A 17488-nucleotide genomic window follows, 5' to 3' on the forward strand; every position below is an offset into this window, starting at 1 on the left:
TGAATAAAACAAATACATTTCAGACCTCTGTGGCCACGTAGATTGATATTGTGTAGCCACCGTTGTAAGATTTGAGAAAACAGTTTTATGCGGATTCTCACAAATAGCTTAATCGGGTTTAGTTTATCTTTACATACTGTTTTGAGGTGTATTCCACACTAATTTGTAAGAATCGACGGGGTGTAGGAAGGTTTTCTGACGCCCATCAAGGAAAATACCGAGTTTGCTTATTTGAAATCAGCGGCGCTCATATTATAAACTTTTGTAAACCGTTCATTCTGTAAAACTGTTCCTGCGGTCGGCCAGCAAATTAAATACCGATTTAGAGTATAGCAGTAGTCAATTGTACATGTGTATACGGAGTATCCAGCAAATTGTATCAACGTAAAGATAGACACATAGCAGCTTTATGTGCAAATAAATGATAGATTAAATTTCTAAGATGGACTTCACAGAGTTAGAGTTGAGAAGCGGCCTGCGCTTCAGCTGGCTGGTGTGGCCGTGCTCACACGACGATGCCGAAAAGGCGGAGGTGCCAGTGGGCTGCCTGTTCACGCCACTGAGGCACTCGGACGAGGACGAAAACAAAGTACCCCTGGTGGAGTACATCCCAATCAGGCATAAAAACAGCGGCATTTTCCTCAACCCATACTGTAAAATAGATTTCAACACAAAAAAATGGATGTGCCCGATGACAAAAATCGACAGCGCACTTCCGCAGTTGTACGCGGAAAACATAAGTCCGCAGAATCTGCCGCTAGAGTTGACGAACCTGACGATGGAGTACCTGATCCCAATGAACGTGTCAGGAGGGATCTTCCCGCCAACCTTCATATTCGTAATAGATACGTGCCTCGCGCACGAGGAGCTGGATCAGCTGAAGGACTCACTACAGCAGGTAGGCAAAATGGTTCAGAATGTAGCAATTTAAGCAGTTGTTAAGCGGCTTGCAAACAAAATATATTAAGATAATGACAATATATAGGTGCTGAGTATGCTCCCAGGAGAATATAACATTGGACTGGTGACATTTGGAGCAGTGGTGAAGGTGCACGACCTGTGCGAAAGTGAGATACCGAGAGTGTTCGTGCTGAGAGGAGGACTGGAGCACAAGACGGAAGCAGTGAAGAGGAATCTTAACCTGGCGCAAAATAATCGGTTCGTGCAGCCACTGAGCTCGTGCGAGTACGTCTTGAACAATTTTTTGGAGACGCTGATACCGGATTACTGGCCAGTGCCGAACAATAATAGGCCAAGCAGATGCACAGGAAGCGCACTGAGCGTAGCAGTGAGTCTGCTGGAAAGCTTTGCGCAGGGCAAAGGAGGAAGAATCATGACGTTCCTAGGAGGAGCGTGCACATTCGGACCTGGGAAAATAGTGGAGCAGTCCCTGAGTGAGTCGATAAGGCACCACCTGGATTTGCAAAAAGAAAGCCACAACGCAAGGCTGGTGAAGGACGCACAGAAGTACTACACAGGTCTGGCGAACGCGTGCGCGACGAACGGGCACGCAATAGACATATTCGCATGCTCGCTGGACCAGTCAGGGCTGCACGAGATGAAGGTGTGCTGCGACAAGACGGGAGGAAGCATGGTGATGTCAGACTCGTTCAGCATGAGCGTGTTCAAGGACTCGCTGAAGATGATATTCAAGAGAGACGCGGAAGGGAACATGACGGGAGGATACAACGCAAGAATGACAGTGTTCACGTCGCCTGAGCTGAAGGTGTGCGGAGTAGTGGGAGGCTGCCACTCGCTGAAGAAAAAGGCGCCCAACGTATCGGAAAACGTAATCGGAGAAGGAGGAACGAACGAGTGGAGCATAGGAGTGCTCGACAGAAGGTCGACACTGGCAGTGTTCTTCGACGTGGAAACGGGAAACACAAACGTGCTGACGTCAGCAATGAACGCAGTGGGCATGAACAACGCAAGCAAGGAGCCGAACGCACTGACGGGCAAGGAGTCGTTCATCCAGTTCCAGACAGTGTACTTCCACCCAGACGGCACGAAGAGGCTGAGAGTGACCTCGTTCTCGTGCAAGTACGGACAGCCGAACCTGACAGACCTGGCGAACGGATTCGACCAGGAGGCGGCGACAGTGCTGATGGCGCGCTACGCACTCTTCAAGATATCGACGGAGGACCCGCTGAACGTGCTCCGCTGGCTGGACAAGAAGCTGATCAACCTGGTGAGCAAGTTCGCAGACTTCCAGAAAAACGACGTCAACTCCTTCAGACTCTCGAGCCAGTTCTCAATATACCCGCAGTTCATGTATCACCTGAGAAGGTCGCACTTCCTGCAGACCTTCAACGCGAGTCCGGACGAGACGGCCTTCTACAGGACGGTGCTCTCGAGGGAGAACGTGATCAACTCGCTGGTGATGATACAGCCGGCGCTGCTGGAGTACTCCTTCGACAGCCCGACGCCGCAGCCGGTGCTGCTCGACGCGGCCTCGCTGAAGAAGAACGTGATCCTGATGCTCGACACCTTCTTCCAGCTCGTCATCTGGTACGGGGACACGATCACGCACTGGCGCGAGCAGGGCTACCAGGACAACCCGGAGTACGCGCACTTCAAGGCGCTGCTGCAGATGCCCCTCGACGACTGCAAGCCCTTCCTCGAGGAGCGCTTCCCGACACCCAAGTTCATCGTGTGCAACCAGGGCGGGAGCCAGGCCCGCTTCCTGCTCGCGAAGGTTAACCCGAGCACGACGTACACGTCGGGGCTGCAGGAGTTCGACGGCTCGACCGCGATCATAAACACGGACGACGTGAGCCTGAAGACGTTCATGGACCACCTGATAAAGCTAGTAGTACAGTCATAATATCGAAAGTTCTCTACACGGTAGACTATAGGGCACATTACAGCTTGACACGACAGAGTATATAGACTATGTATCAGGTGTGGTATCTGGAGCCAGGTGTATGCTGTATTATGTGGAGTGTGGTAGGTAGTAGAGTACATGAGTTATATGGGAGTAATGGGGGATGTGTATTGTATAAATTAGAAGCCTGTGAGTGGAAGATAAGAGTAGAATGTGTGAGTAGTATATGTGTGGCACTGATCGTAAGTGAGCCGCCGAAGATAAAATGTGGGTGTAGTGGAACAATCAGAAACAGAATAAAATAATATCGGAAATTGCAAAATATAAAATTGTGTTTAAATAGTAAATATACATATAATAAAGAGTAAAAATAAGCCATGGCTGGAGATTCTAAACCGTCAGGCAACGCGGACCTGCGAAGGTTCATGGAAAAAAGACTAGATGGTAAGAAACTCGGATTGAATGGGTCAAATAGTTTACTTATATTATGACATGGCCATAAGATTGTCCTTCTTTTAGAATTTTACATAAGTAGATCAGATTCTAACGACATCTATCCACTACGTAGATATAAAGATAAAGATAATGAAAATATATACAAACGAGATAACCACAGATATAAATCCACATATATTAAATAAGTAGTGATAATAGCTCGAATACGAATAAATATCATAAATTAACGATATGTAGTTCACTTAAACGGGTCGAGGCACGTAGTGGGAGTATTGAGAGGATACGACACATTTATGAACATAGTGTTAGATAACGCACTGGAAGTAGTGGGAGAGGGACAAGTGGAGCTCGGAGTAGTCGTCGTCAGAGGGAACTCAATACTCTATTGGGAGTGCCTGGATAAAGTGCACACGCGATAAGTTAAAAACAAAGTAACAGGGGAACCGTGTAAAATAAAAAAATAAAAGGAGCCTAAATCGACTAAATAAATAGGGAAAGAGACGATTCGATCAATCATGCAAAGGAATCGGAACAAAAGAAAAGAATTAATGCAAGACACATTTAAGTCTACACAAATCTGGAAAAAGAAGCAAAAATTAATGTGATTTAAATTAATATATGTTTGCAAAAATTAATATTTACAGCGAACAATAAATAAATGTTTAACGGCGCTTCCCCATATATCACAATCGTAGTTGAACGCAGTCACTGTAAGTCATAATCCGAGTTAGTTTGAAACCCGAAAGAGCCTTAGAACCACAGTAGCACCAGCCTAAGAACAGTAAGAACACTCAAGACCCGAAAATGGCCGATAAAAACCTAACAGAAGCCGAAAAGAAATTTCTTGGTAAGTTATCCTACCGGAAGCATTTGCGACCCCGATTTCAATTAATAACAAATTTGTAGCTTTTGACTGGTCAAGCTCATCAGAATGGCAAACTTATTTTTCGAATTTATATCCAACTCCGGACGCATCTAAACTTCCCAAGTTCAAGAGGACGTGGTTCAGAAGGAACGTGGTAAGTTAGCGTAGTTTGACTTAATTTTTCAAGGACTCGACTCTGGCCGAGGATTCCACAGTTGGCGACCCAGTTTCACCCAAAAAAGAAACGACATCTTCACAGCAATCGTCAACTCCGAAAAGTAAGTTCCTAGTAATAGCATATAGCGGTTACAACAAGTTCCCGACTCGAAGCAACGCCCGAGTCTCGACTTTAAACACGTCTAATCTTTTCTAATCCATGTTTAGTGCCACATACTAAATTCTTCGAGAGGTACCAAAACAAGACCAGGCTCCCACTGCTCAAGGAACTCGTTCTGCGCTTTGAACTTGTGCTCCTGATCGGCTTCGTAATGTCCGTCTTTGTAGTCATCACGTCGAAGTTTAAGGCGCCCGGAACTGAGAACCTTGTAAAGGTAAGTGCCGGAAACCGCTCATGATGCCTTAGAACTGCGTCAACGTCTCCAGGTCCTTCTTTATAATTTTCCTCTTCGTGAGAGTGCTCAGAGAGAGGGGACTCCCGAAGATGAAGATGGAGTACTTTAACTCGCTGTCAAACGATCAGTACGTCCAGAGTCTGATGTACTCCATTTCGTTTATCTCAGTTCCACCCAAGGCCCTTTACTACGCGCCTCAGCTCGTGACATCACTCTTGTGCCTCAGCTCATTGTACAAGGAGCATCCATCACTTTTCCCAAGACTGTTACAGTAAGTTCTTTCTAGCCTCATACGCCCTTACCTACGCCTATTCTCTTTGTTTATTCTCTTTTTCTTATAATCTGTTTTCCTTACCTTTATTCATCCTACCTCTACCTTACGCTTCTATCCTTCCTTTCTCTAGTTAACATTCCTTTATTATCTTACTTTCTCAACCACTATCGTTTTTCTTTGCCATTCCCATTATATTATTTACTTAATTCTACCTATTTATTATCTCAATTCTATAATTATCATTTTTAGGATTCAAAAGGTCAAGGAAATTATGACTAAAGTTGACCAGAATGGTTACTTTTTATGTAAATTACGCGCACACTTGGAGGTTGCAATTTTGCCATATTTAGTCTTACTCGGGTTCACCGGACGCGGAGGCATTATGCCACTGTTCCTCTACGTCAGCTTCCTTAAATTTAAAATCAACTCAAAGGACGTGTACATGATGAACACTCTGAAAGGTGTTCACTTGAAGATACTTAACGGTCTTAGCAACCCAAAAGTACCAGCAGTCGTCAAAAACATGTACCAAAGGGTAAGTATTATTTTATCTTAACCTCTCTACCGATAAGAATTCTTTATCACTTTGAATATTTTTTTCTATCATATACTCATTTGCAACCAACATTAATTTTTTAGGCTGTTAAGAGCTTGGAACTTTATTTCACAGGCCGTCGCCGCTGACCTGTTTACTACGCTGCGCATCCTCAATAGCTAGAAGTAATTGTTTATTTCTAAGGTTAAATTATCAATTAACGTTCTAACCTTAATTTGTAATCTTCATATTCCTGATTAATTGATCTTAGTTGATTTGCAGTATCAATTTGAGATAGTTTACGACGTTTATTCAAATCATCCAATTTAGAATCAATATATTTTTTCCTTTTTTCCATGCTAAAAAAAAGTGCAATTAAGTTATATAAAAATTGTCATAAGCATACTAGGTGTGTAGCAGTAAATAATATATTTTAAATATTATAAAATAAATTACAGTAACGAGTGTTGAAAATACTAAATAAAAATCAGTTAATATGAAAAAAGGAAATACATACCTTAATTTTAGCAATGTGAGAGAATCAAGGTGTTTTAACCAGGAGCCTTCCTTGTAACGGTCCATCAACTCAAGATTAATGAGGGAATTCTGAGAGTATTCCATTAACATTTTAATGCGATTCATCTTGGTTTTAATATCCTTGTGGTTAGAAATGGGAGAATAGTGAGAAAAATCTAATTTCTCCATCTCAGTGCCTAAGGAAGGATAAGTAAATGGGAAGGTATAAAAAATAAATATTAAGTAAAACAAATACCATTATTAATGCGATCGACCTCTTTATTGTATAAACAACCGTTAGGAGTAAAGTTGAAGGGAAGAGGTTCGAGGTATCTGTCGAGTAACTGGCACTCAGATAACCCAGACTCCTCCAAAATCACCCTCATCTCATCGTTGACTAAATCCTTAACCACATGCTCCAAATCAGCAGGAACTGTGTCTACAAACGGCAAACTGTCAACCAAATGGTGGTATTGGTTGCGTTTATAGAGTAAATCACTAACATTTTCTACATTTGAATTCATAAGCAAGCAAACATAATAAATAAATGATTAAATTTGTAAAAACAAATATTTAAAAATTTAAAAAGTAAACTGGTACTAATACGCGACACAGAAAAAAATTAAGCAACAACAGCATTGAAACAACAGGCTCTATCATAGGGCAAGTCGTGAGCTGGGTCAGAAGCTAACACACAAAGTGAAGTATATATAAGTTGACTAAACATAATTATTAAAATATGATTCAATGACATAATATCGCACTTTTAAAATTACTCAAAATGGGTAACTGTTGCCGTCACATAGATGCAACAGAAGTAAGTAACCTGCCTCCGAAAACTGTCAGATCGACAGCGGTAATGGCAAGGGATGAAAACGAAATAACTGCGGAACATGAAGCAGGCCGTGACTCGCAGGAAACACACCAGGAAAAGAAGAAGAGCCTGAATTCCGACCCGGACTATTTAGTCCCGGATATTTCAGACGTATTCTTCAGAAACGTAACGCAGCCCTCCGAAGGTAAATTCAAACTGGTAGGAAACCACGAAAATACCGAGAACGGCGTTGATTCTAAAAAAAATACAATTCTCCGCAAGCTAAACAACTACCCGAAGATATCGGACATCGTGCTCACGAAGGACCTGTGGAGAAGCAGGATTCAGTTCTCCGTAAAGCTGGCGTCGAGGTACACTGTGGGATCGAACGCAATAGGGTACGGAATCTGCGGCTCAGTGAACCACTCCGTTAACAGAAGAACGCAGAAGATATACGCACTGAAGTCGCTTAACACAATGGCCTCGTCAAAGCGGAAGCTGACGAGCGTGTTCAACGAGGTGTCGATCTTCACGCAGCTCGACCACCCGAATATCGCATTTATGCACGAGACGTACGACGAAGGGAACGTGTGCCACATCGTCATGGAGTACTGCTCAGGCAACGAGCTGTACGACAGACTGGACACGTACAAGCGTTTCAGCGAAGCCTACGCAATCAAGATGACCTTTCAAATGCTCCTGACGCTCCACTACCTGCACTCGAACGGAGTGTGCCACAGGGACCTGAAGCTGGAAAACTGGGTCTTCGCAAACCAGGAAATCGACTCGCTGCTCAAGATGATCGACTTCGGCTTCGCGCGCGTGTTCGAAAAGGGGATACCGATGGGAGGAATGCACGGCACAGTGTACTACGTGGACCCGGAGGTGATCGACGGATGCTACAACGAAAAGTGCGACATCTGGTCGACCGGAGTGATCGTGTACATGATGCTCTCAGGCTCGCCACCATTCAACTCGGGCGGCGACAAGGAGATCCTCTGGAAGATTAAGAAGGGGACGCTGAAGTTCGAAGGAGTGCGCTGGAACTCAGTGTCTGAGCTGGGCAAGGACTTCATAAGGTACCTGCTCAACAGAAACGGGAACGAGCGGCCGTCGGCGGAGATGGCGCTGAAGCACGAGTGGCTGAAAAACGAGTACGCGAAGTACGCAAACTACAAAATCTCAGTGGAGCTGCTCATGCAGATAGTTAAGTTCTCAAGGAAGTCGCCTCTGCACAGAGCAGTGATAGCACTGAGCGTGCTCGAGAGCGACAGGAACTGCCCGAAGGAGGTATATCGCACGTTCTTCGCAATCAACGCCTCCAAAAACGGAACAATCTCATTCCAGGAGTTCTTCGCCACGATGAACAAGCACCTTAACCTGAGCGAGGAGGAGTGCGCGCAAATATTCAACGTGATCGGCTTCAGAAACACGCCAGAGCTGAGTTACACGGAGTTCGTGACGGCGGTGATCGAGCACTACGGCACGCTGGACATCAACATGCTGTCGCTGGTCTACAAGAAGCTGGACGTCTTCGGGAAGGGCCACGTGGACCTGGAGAGCTTCCAGCACGCGATAGGCAGGGAGTTCGGAGGAGAGAGCTCGGAGAAAATATTCAGGGATACGGACCTGAATGGCGACGGACTGATAGACTTTGTGGAGGTAAGCAGGCAACCAAGGAGCAATAATAGGGAAAATAGTTAAGATTAGATAGTTAATTACAAGGAGTAGGCATTAGAAACAAGAAAAGTTAGCGTAAGCACGGTAACATAATTGATAACGATGACGTAGTTCTGCGAATGTCTAACAAACGTAACCATTCCGAAGGAAACGAGACTGAAACAGCTTCTGTAATATAAATCAACATTTTATATACTTGAATATACAGTTTATACATAAATGCCATTTATGAGCAATTAAGAATTGGCAAGGTAAGAGTGGAAGTAAGGAGGTGTACTGTAGGTGTACGTGGAAATAAAATAACGCCGATCGGAGGGAATTAAAAAAATAATAAAACAACCTTTATTTTTAAAATGGAAAATGAATATAAAAATAAAAATAAAGAAAACAAAAAGGGATTGAGATGGGGAGAAGAGTATGAAGATACAGAGGAAGTGAATTCAGATAAAGAATCAGAAACTCAATTAGAGCTGAATGTGAAAATAAACAAAATTAAAAATTATGTTACAACTATGGAAAACGAAAGTTCGTCGATAAATGAAGCAGATTCCGTGAGGGACGATTCAAACAAAGTATCAACCGTAGAATCGTATTTATCAGATACCTCAGCCTCAAATTATATAAATCCCAAATCAACAAGTGAAGGATCAGAGGATAAAGTGAACCTTCTACAAGGATATTTAGATTCTAACGTATCGGAAATAAAAAAGGAATTTGCGGAATTGAGCCCACAAACATTGAAATATAGTTCAATAGAAAGTAAATTAGAGAAGTACAATCAGCAAAAAAGAGAGGATAGATATAGTACATATAGAATGAGTTCAAGAACCGTGATAAGCGACGAGGAATCTAAAGATAGCCTGGATAGGCTATGGAACATGAAAACGTTTATGCACGACATGAAAACGGAGTACAGCCGCCAGAGAGAAGAAGGAGGAGTGGATTACGGCGACGAGTTCAAGAGCGCATACGTAAATAACATGGACACCAATAGGCTGGACCAGTCAGTGCTTGAGTCGAAGAGCATGGAGCAAACAGATCTCGCAGTCGAATACTACAAGTTCGAGTTGGAGAAGATGGATAAAATAGTGAAGGTGTTGAAGAGCCAGCTGACGGAGAGAGACCAGAAGATATCTCTGTTATCTGAGAAGGTCCTGGAGTACGACCAGTGGAGGTCGGAGTTGGACCCGAACAGACAAGCATCAGTAGTGCAGTACAAGGCGGAGAACGAGGCGTTCGTGGCAGTAAACTTTGCAAAGTTGCAAGCTCAAGTCGACGAAAACGAACGACTAACACAAAGACTGATGAAGGTAAGTAGCAATAGCGGTTATTAATAGCTAGGGTAACTATTTACTCAACTACTTACGCAACCTATCAAGTACCTAAATACGCATATAATTTCTCAATTAATTACGCAATTAACTGAGCTAATTAACCGAGCTGTAACTAACGCGTGTGTAGATGGAGGAAACACACAGAGACAAGGATGATGAGATAAGGGGATTGCGGGAGAAAATCCTGGAAAACGAAGTCTCGTCAGCAAGGTTCGACAGAGAGCTGAAATCGCTAGAAATTGATAAGCAAATGCTTAAAAACTCAATTGACTCAATGGAGAAGACGTTTCGACAGCGTGAGCTCCAGATGAAGCTGAACCTTGACATGGAGTATCAGAACCAGCTGTCGAACATTCTGAAGGAGCAGGAGCAGCTGATGAGTCTGGTGGCCGACAAGGACAGCGAGATAGAGAAATGCAAGGAGCTGCTGAGGACGGCGAGGCACGAGTGCTCACAACTACTCAACTCGGTAAGTGCTCCGAATTTTGTGTAATATCCATCGTTCAGCACCTAGTTACATGTAATTACATTTGGCGTTACTAGTGCAGCCAGTTATGTTGTGTTTCATTGTTAATTTGTAGTTATAAGTACAGCTAGTTACACATACTAAGTTAGTAGTTATCAGTATAGCTGGTTACACATACTAAGTTAGTAGTTATCAGTATAGCTAGTTACACATTGTAATATTCGTCATAACAATAACACGTATTCGATTACGATCACCCATAATCAGTGATACGTAACAAATAACCTCTTTGCAGATTGTGAGACTGAAGGAAGTGCTTATAAAAAAAAATCAAGAAATCGACCACTACAAAAACAAAGTATTAGAATTAGAGTCGAGTCTTATCGCAAACGACAAAACCTCAGAGTTGAAGATATCAAGAGATACGCAGTCAAAGTTAAGAGATAAAATTAGGAAACTGGAACAGAAGTTAGAAATGTACGAAGAGTCGACTAAAGTAACCAGTCAAATGAAGGAGGAAAACCTATACCTGAGGGCGAAATTGGACAAACTACAAAACGTCGATATGAGGGACAGAATTTCCCAAAGCGTCATTGAGTTGGGAAACCAAATGATGCCACTGTCACTAGCGAACCTGAGGGACTCATAAGAACAGCCTTTAAAGGCGAAACAAGGTTTACATGATCATTACACTAATTTAATGTTTTATGTATCAGGTTGTTAGATATGGTATATATGAGTGAGCGTGTGCATACCATAGATGCAATATATACATATACCTATATATATGTACCTATATACTATGCACATATTAATACCAGTACTGATATACACATACTAATCCAATACTGATATACATGTACCTATATACGTATACTAATATACATATACACAAACACACTTACATCATATATACGGTAACAATAACAATAAACATAAACAAGGTATGAGAATACGATATTAAAGTGCGTTATTTCGATGAAAGCTGAATCGAGTTGACTTTAGGCGTGTTTAACTCAAGAGGCAGGGGATTAGACTTGGAAGAAAGCGATTTCTCAATCAAGCTCCATAAAAGGTCGCAAGTGGAGACGTCTGAGTCCTTGGAGGAGGAAAAACGATGCCAAGTCTGCTCAGAACCAGCCTTAGACTCAGAAAGAATGGCCAAATTAGCATTGCCATTCTCATCAATGTTCAAAATCGTAAGTTTAAGAGCAGAAGAAAGAAACTCGTAAAGAAGCCTAAAATGACAATTAAGTATAATTAAATAACAATAACGGTTATATAAGCAAAAGTGGAAGCGAATGAATATAAATAAACGCACTGAACAAAATAAATTGTACTCAATAAAATAAACAACGTTGAAATAAATAACGAAACCACACCAATTGAGTGGAGATAAACAAACATATGTAGTACCTGTTGCGCTCCTTATGCTGAGTCGAGTTATGATTGACCGAGTCCATCTTCTCCTGTAAAATGTCTATTCTGCACTTCAGGTTCTTAATGTCAATGCTTTCAAGTTCACACGAGTGCTTCCACTGGTTGAGCCTATCAATAATCTCCTGCCGACTGATTAAAGCCTCTATATCTCCAGCTAAACATTTTAACGTGAGTGATGTGTAAATGTGCATACATCTACGGCTATCTATGATCATATGTGTGCATATACTAGTTTCTGTGCTGATATGAATAGAGGTTTGAGAAGGGTAACTAAGGTCTAAGCATACGTGAGTAGTCAGTTTGGTGACTTTTGAGACGATTAATGGCATCATTGTTAATCCTCGTTTCCACCTCCAATTTTCTCTCCAACTCTAAAAGAAATGAGACTAAACTCTAAAAAGGTACCTTTACACTGAGATTTGGCATATTCTACCTTTTTATTAAACACATCGGAAAGCTCCTTGCGATAATTTACAAACTCATCTAAAAGTACATCTTCGTGACTAGTGTCACTGATAAACTGAGAAATTGCGTCGATAGTATTATATAAAGAAGACAGAAAGTTAGAATTTTGAGTAGAATTCAAAAAATCTACGTCGACATTAGAAAGTACATCCAAGTTATGTTTAATGGTACCTAGCAGGTCATTAGGTGCTGAATTCATTGTTATATAGGAGTATAAAATTAAAATACAGTTGCATAGGAAAAAACAACATTAAATTTTTACATAGAACGGTCCTTCAAAAATAATTCTAATGATGTGTATTAGTGATGTTGTATAAGGAGACCATTTGAAAACAACAATTTATAAGTATATTTTATAACTTCTCATTTATAAAAATTTACTTAAATCATCAGTGTATTATATTTTAACAACAATAATATTTTAATGATGCAATGATTCAATAAACGAAAAGTGTAGTTGAGTACAATATCGGTGTATTATAGCAGAATTCCAATTTACAATGACAAGTATTGATTATGGACGATAAAGACGTAGAAATAATTGCAAACAGTGACGAGTTTAGTCCTTCCCATTCGAAAAAGAGGCTGAGCGGCGTGGAAGGAAGACGCAAGGGTCTATTTCCGTTTAAAAAGGTGGAATCTGAAACCGATTCCTCATGGTTCGACATATTTGGCTTCGGAAATTTTAATGTTTTAAACACCAACTTGACCTATGGACTAACCTTGGCGCTTCCGCAGTGCGATTGCAAAAGGTTGACCTCGAGGCCGATCACGTTCAACGTGGAGCAGGCAATCAAGGATAACCCAAGGTTCAAGTCAATGCCAAAGCAAGTGAAGGGAGAGCGGTGTAAGAGATTTAACCACTGGTGGCTCAAATGCTGCCAATCAGCAGTGCTAAAGAAACAGGGAATATACTGGAACGTAATACAGCTGCTAGGAACTAGAGTTAAAATTAACGACCAGGCAGTGATGGTGTCAGAAATAGTACTCGGAAAAAGAATCACACTTGCAATAGACTTGGATATAAAGAGGACGTACCCGTCGCTGAGATTTTTTAATAGATACGGGTGAGAGTGGATTCATAACACAGTTAATTTGTTTGAAAAGTGCAGAGCATAATTTATTGCAGTAGGAGTATGCTGAGGAGGATATTGCTGGCATATGCCTTCTTTGACACGGAAGTAGGATACGTCCAGGGGCTTAATTTCGTAGTGGCAAATTTGCTATGGCACTCTAGCGAGGAGCAGGCGTTCTGGGCCCTAATATCAATGATGTATTTATACGACATGAGGTGCATGTTTCTCCCGGTAATTTGATAAAATAGTGAAACAACGTTAGGGCTTGCCAGGGGTGTTTAAAAGGTGTGAAATACTGGAGCACTGTATGGTACGACACATTCCGAGATTACACGACCACCTGGTAAGTAGTTACAAATAAGGTAGAATGTTTCAATAGCAGCAATTACAACAACTACTACTGTTACAAATATTACTGTTACTGATGTTACAAATGTTACTATTAGTACCATCACTACTACTACTGTTACTGAAAACAGTGAATACATGTTTTAGAAATCCGTTGGAGTCCACATACCCATGATCGCATCAGATTGGTTTATGACACTGTGTGCAAATTCAGTACCGATAAGAGCACTGGTAACTGTAGTTAGGACTAATGTAGTAAACAGGCACGGCTCTGGGATAGCTTCTTCGCAGAAGGGTGGGTAGCAATATTTAGATTCATAATATTCCGTTTAAAGCAATTCGAAGGTAAGAAATGCACGTGCGGGTGTTTAAACCACTGTTTCAGAGTACCTCGTGACAATGAGTGACATCGCAGACATAATGAAGGTGATAAAGTACGGCAACGCAAGCTTGACAGAAAAGTGGAACCTGATAGAGCTGATACCAGGCTTCGGAGGAACAAATCGAAGGAAGTCGCAGCTGATCAACGCAGCATACTCGACGAACGTGGAAAACCTGACGAATGACCCGAACAAGCTGGAGAAGGACAGTGACTGGGTGGAGATAGTGGAGGAGTCGCTGAGGTTCGACATAGAGTCGAGCTTCATAGAGACGCTGGAGCTGACGAACTCGGAAGTGATGTACTTCGACGTGCAGCAGTACCCAGGCGACTTCGACTTTAGAACAGAGACGCTGAAGTCGTACGAGTCCTCAGAGAAATCGCTGCCACAAAGCGAAGAGGAAGCAGGAGAAGAGGCCTTTTCGAGTCCACTCGATATGTCCCCGGGCTTTGGGCCAGTAGATATTGGAGTCAGTGCCGCCAATGCCTTGGATATCACCAGTTTTAACACCAGTACTAATACTGGTGCTAGTGCTAGTACTACTGGTAATATCTGTACCAGTACTGGTGCTACTAACGCTGTTACTGTTACTAATACTGTTACTGTTACTAATACTGTTACTGTTACTAATTCTGTTACTAGTACTGGTAACAATAACACTAGTACTACTGATGCTAATAGTGCGAGTACCGATACTACTGTTACTATTAATACTGCTACTAGTAACAATAAAACTGGTGATACCAGCATCAATGCGGGTGATGCCACGGCTGAAAACACGGGCGGATCTCAAACTGCAGTCGACGACTGTGAAAATATGATTGTGGACGATATAAGTAATATTGTAGTGGACAATGGTGGCGTTGTCGAGGACTCAGCGGGGCAAAAGAGCGTGGAAACGCCGATATTTGAGTCTTCCCTGAAAACGTTGAGAGAAAACTCACTGGACGATATAGCGAATAGGCTGGAGCAACTGTCAGACTCGTTCAAATCACAGCTGGAGGCGCTGGGAGTTTCAAAGGCGTACCACCTACACCTAAAGGCTCTGCACGATGTGCTTTAATGTTTTAAGTAAATTAATGCAGTAGATACCCCAAGAAACTAGCTATCATGTTTCCTCTAGCTATTTTATTGCTATCAAGCAGTAAACTTGATATAAGTAGTACCAGTGGTAGCCAGTGGCTATTATAGTAATAAATAACTAGTTCACAGTAGTGTAAAACATAAAACAAGGTAGATGTGCTACAGAAAACAATATATAAAACAATCCGACATTACTGAGTTAAAATGTATTAAAATATAAAGTGTGTTGTGTGTTAGTCAAGCAGCTTAAAACCAAGCGATAAAACAAGAGTTTCTAACTTGTTCCAAACCACTTCAAAAGAATCATCTGCATTAATTATTGCACCCTTGGATGCAGCGATAAAAGTTAAAACGACGGGCTCGGTCTCTTCATGAAAAACACGAATTCGGTTTTTCAACACCGACTCCTTGTCGTCAGATCGCTCTAAAAGGTTATTGTTATTAAAGTCGTCGTGAAAAGGCTGGTTAACTGGTAAAGATAAATATGAATCTGCGTTTGTGGATACCTATTTCAGCTTTTCTGATCCTTAAACGTTCACAAATTTTGTCAAACGAACATTCCAAACTAACAAGATAAATTACATCCACAATGTCGGACATTTCATTAACCCAGCACGTGACATTGTCCAAATTTCTAGGAAAGCCGTCTATTATGATGACGTACTTCCCCCAGCCTAAGGAATCAATCTTGTTCTTCATTAGCGATAGCGTGATGTGCCCAGGGACGATTTCACCTAAAACGGGTGTTACTGGTCAGAAAAAAATAGTAAAGGCTAACTAATTACCTTTGTCAATGTAGGATCGGATTAACTGGGAAAGATCGGAGTTTGGTTTGCCCAACTCTTCCCTGAGGCATTCTCCAGCAGAAATGTGCCGGAATCCGAACTTCTCGCACAATTTGAAGGACAGACTAGTTTTCCCACTGGCAGGCATCCCGGCCATAAAGATCTGAAGAAATGTGCAATAATAAATAAAATGAACTTACAATCTTCTGTTTATCTCCGTCAACCATTTCGGCGAATACAATTATAATTTATTACTGTTTATACATACATTCAAGCACAATTATTTAAAATTAATTTACAAAATAAAATATTTAAATTGATCATTTGAAATAATGGGCTCTATAGATGGGGCCTAGCAGATGATTAACCTTCCCATTGGTGTGTTATTTTCAAATGTTTAAAGTCAGTGTTATGTGTACAATATAAAATAATCAAAATATCTGCTTTATGTTATATTTTAAATTCATTGATATGGGTTCTAGAGAAAAAGAATCCGGTGATTCCACAAGTAAAAGTGTAAGTTTATTCAGGATAACACACAATTAATTTAGGGTGAGAATTGTAAACACCTTAAAGACTTATATGATCAATGCTTTAATAATTGGTTCAAACACGATTTCCTTAAAGGCAATTTTAATGATAAGTGCAAATTGAAGCTAAAAGATTACAGAGCCTGCCTTGTGGTAAGCGAATTTAAGATACACAGACCTGTAGGAATTTTTTGAAAAGAAGGGAAATCAAAAGTTGGTTGATATGATCAAAAAATTCGACTAACACTAGAACATGAGTACCAGTAATATTCAAGGCCTTGCAAGCAGATATAACAATCATTTTGAGGCGTGGAAAAAGGTCCAAATAGCCGTTCAGATAAATTTAAAGGCACTGGCAATAATACTACAGAAATTTCTGCTATTCAGCCTGAAGGATTCTGCAGATGAAGGCAGCGAAACAGTGGATAGAATAATCAAATCATATCAGAACAAAGAAGACGAGTCTGAAGCAAATTTAGCGGAAAGTTACTCTGCAGTATTTGAAGAATGTTGTCAATCGAAGCTGGACTCTTTGCCCTCGGATTCAGTACTTGTGTGTTCACTCATAGTAAATCACCCAGGAACTATTACCTTGTTTTTACAAGAACAAAGCAACAAACTGTTGCAAATGATATCGGAAATAAGCTGCCTGTATGACACTTTTAGGTCAAAACACCTGGCAAAAATGACACAAATACGCGAAGAATGTGAGGTGATAATAAATCGCAATATTAATATAAAAACACACGATCTCCAAGAAGAAAAAGAACGAAACTCACAACAAATCAACTTCATAGTTGAAACTTTTCATGGAATTTCAGAGGAGATTAACGAAATCAAAAACTTCTGTAAGAATATGGACACATATCCAAATCAGGAAGATAAAATAAAAAAGTATCTCGAATTCCTAGAAAATTTTAAATTTTTTAAAAAGTAAACAAATACATGATAATTATTGCTATGTGTATGAGTAAAAATTAAAAAAATAATAGTTAGTCAAGCCCTCCTTGTGTGATAGTGCGTACATACAGTCGAGTACAAAATA

General features: G+C 41.2%; 11 protein-coding genes across 11 annotated transcripts; 8 read left to right on the top strand and 3 right to left on the bottom strand.

Moving 5' to 3' along the window:
• Positions 1-442: 442 nt before the first annotated feature.
• TOT_020000684 (protein transport protein) lies at positions 443-2824 on the top strand (the record flags this gene model as incomplete). Its single annotated transcript, XM_009692434.1, has 2 exons — positions 443-910; positions 986-2824. 2 exons carry the CDS (start codon positions 443-445, stop codon positions 2822-2824), a joined length of 2307 nt encoding a protein of 768 aa, XP_009690729.1.
• A 377-nt stretch (positions 2825-3201) lies between these two features.
• On the top strand, positions 3202-3699 carry TOT_020000685 (small nuclear ribonucleoprotein; the record flags this gene model as incomplete). The annotated part of the gene is made up of 2 exons (XM_009692435.1): positions 3202-3268; positions 3518-3699. The coding sequence occupies 2 exons, from the start codon at positions 3202-3204 to the stop codon at positions 3697-3699; spliced, it is 249 nt and encodes an 82-aa protein (XP_009690730.1).
• A 385-nt stretch (positions 3700-4084) lies between these two features.
• TOT_020000686 (conserved hypothetical protein) lies at positions 4085-5675 on the top strand (the record flags this gene model as incomplete). Its single annotated transcript, XM_009692436.1, has 7 exons — positions 4085-4127; positions 4187-4299; positions 4333-4423; positions 4530-4696; positions 4729-4988; positions 5241-5526; positions 5631-5675. 7 exons carry the CDS (start codon positions 4085-4087, stop codon positions 5673-5675), a joined length of 1005 nt encoding a protein of 334 aa, XP_009690731.1.
• Positions 5676-5743: 68 nt separating this feature from the next.
• TOT_020000687 (conserved hypothetical protein) lies at positions 5744-6566 on the bottom strand (the record flags this gene model as incomplete). Its single annotated transcript, XM_009692437.1, has 3 exons — positions 5744-5885; positions 6044-6239; positions 6299-6566. 3 exons carry the CDS (start codon positions 6564-6566, stop codon positions 5744-5746), a joined length of 606 nt encoding a protein of 201 aa, XP_009690732.1.
• A 257-nt stretch (positions 6567-6823) lies between these two features.
• TOT_020000688 (calcium-dependent protein kinase) lies at positions 6824-8859 on the top strand (the record flags this gene model as incomplete). Its single annotated transcript, XM_009692438.1, has 4 exons — positions 6824-6863; positions 6897-8518; positions 8611-8706; positions 8770-8859. 4 exons carry the CDS (start codon positions 6824-6826, stop codon positions 8857-8859), a joined length of 1848 nt encoding a protein of 615 aa, XP_009690733.1.
• Positions 8860-8889: 30 nt separating this feature from the next.
• On the top strand, positions 8890-10985 carry TOT_020000689 (conserved hypothetical protein; the record flags this gene model as incomplete). The annotated part of the gene is made up of 3 exons (XM_009692439.1): positions 8890-9846; positions 9998-10339; positions 10632-10985. 3 exons carry the CDS (start codon positions 8890-8892, stop codon positions 10983-10985), a joined length of 1653 nt encoding a protein of 550 aa, XP_009690734.1.
• A 321-nt stretch (positions 10986-11306) lies between these two features.
• Positions 11307-12440, bottom strand: TOT_020000690 (conserved hypothetical protein; the record flags this gene model as incomplete). Its single annotated transcript, XM_009692440.1, has 4 exons — positions 11307-11574; positions 11753-11930; positions 12064-12147; positions 12182-12440. The coding sequence occupies 4 exons, from the start codon at positions 12438-12440 to the stop codon at positions 11307-11309; spliced, it is 789 nt and encodes a 262-aa protein (XP_009690735.1).
• A 317-nt stretch (positions 12441-12757) lies between these two features.
• On the top strand, positions 12758-15108 carry TOT_020000691 (GTPase activator; the record flags this gene model as incomplete). Its single annotated transcript, XM_009692441.1, is given in 8 exon segments — positions 12758-13308; positions 13371-13548; positions 13580-13660; positions 13813-13917; positions 13929-14010; positions 14051-14363; positions 14583-14881; positions 14924-15108. 8 exon segments carry the CDS (start codon positions 12758-12760, stop codon positions 15106-15108), a joined length of 1794 nt encoding a protein of 597 aa, XP_009690736.1.
• A 253-nt stretch (positions 15109-15361) lies between these two features.
• On the bottom strand, positions 15362-16140 carry TOT_020000692 (UMP-CMP kinase; the record flags this gene model as incomplete). Its single annotated transcript, XM_009692442.1, has 4 exons — positions 15362-15552; positions 15635-15862; positions 15914-16076; positions 16114-16140. 4 exons carry the CDS (start codon positions 16138-16140, stop codon positions 15362-15364), a joined length of 609 nt encoding a protein of 202 aa, XP_009690737.1.
• A 244-nt stretch (positions 16141-16384) lies between these two features.
• TOT_020000693 (mitochondrial distribution and morphology family 35/apoptosis protein) lies at positions 16385-16687 on the top strand (the record flags this gene model as incomplete). Its single annotated transcript, XM_009692443.1, has 3 exons — positions 16385-16429; positions 16465-16596; positions 16628-16687. The coding sequence occupies 3 exons, from the start codon at positions 16385-16387 to the stop codon at positions 16685-16687; spliced, it is 237 nt and encodes a 78-aa protein (XP_009690738.1).
• Positions 16688-16696: 9 nt separating this feature from the next.
• Positions 16697-17380, top strand: TOT_020000694 (hypothetical protein; the record flags this gene model as incomplete). The annotated part of the gene is made up of 1 exon (XM_009692444.1): positions 16697-17380. The coding sequence occupies one exon, from the start codon at positions 16697-16699 to the stop codon at positions 17378-17380; it is 684 nt and encodes a 227-aa protein (XP_009690739.1).
• Positions 17381-17488: the final 108 nt, after the last annotated feature.

Source organism: Theileria orientalis, chromosome 2 (genome assembly GCF_000740895.1).
Source record: "Theileria orientalis strain Shintoku DNA, chromosome 2, complete genome".
NCBI classification, from domain to species: Eukaryota; Apicomplexa; class Aconoidasida; order Piroplasmida; family Theileriidae; genus Theileria; species Theileria orientalis.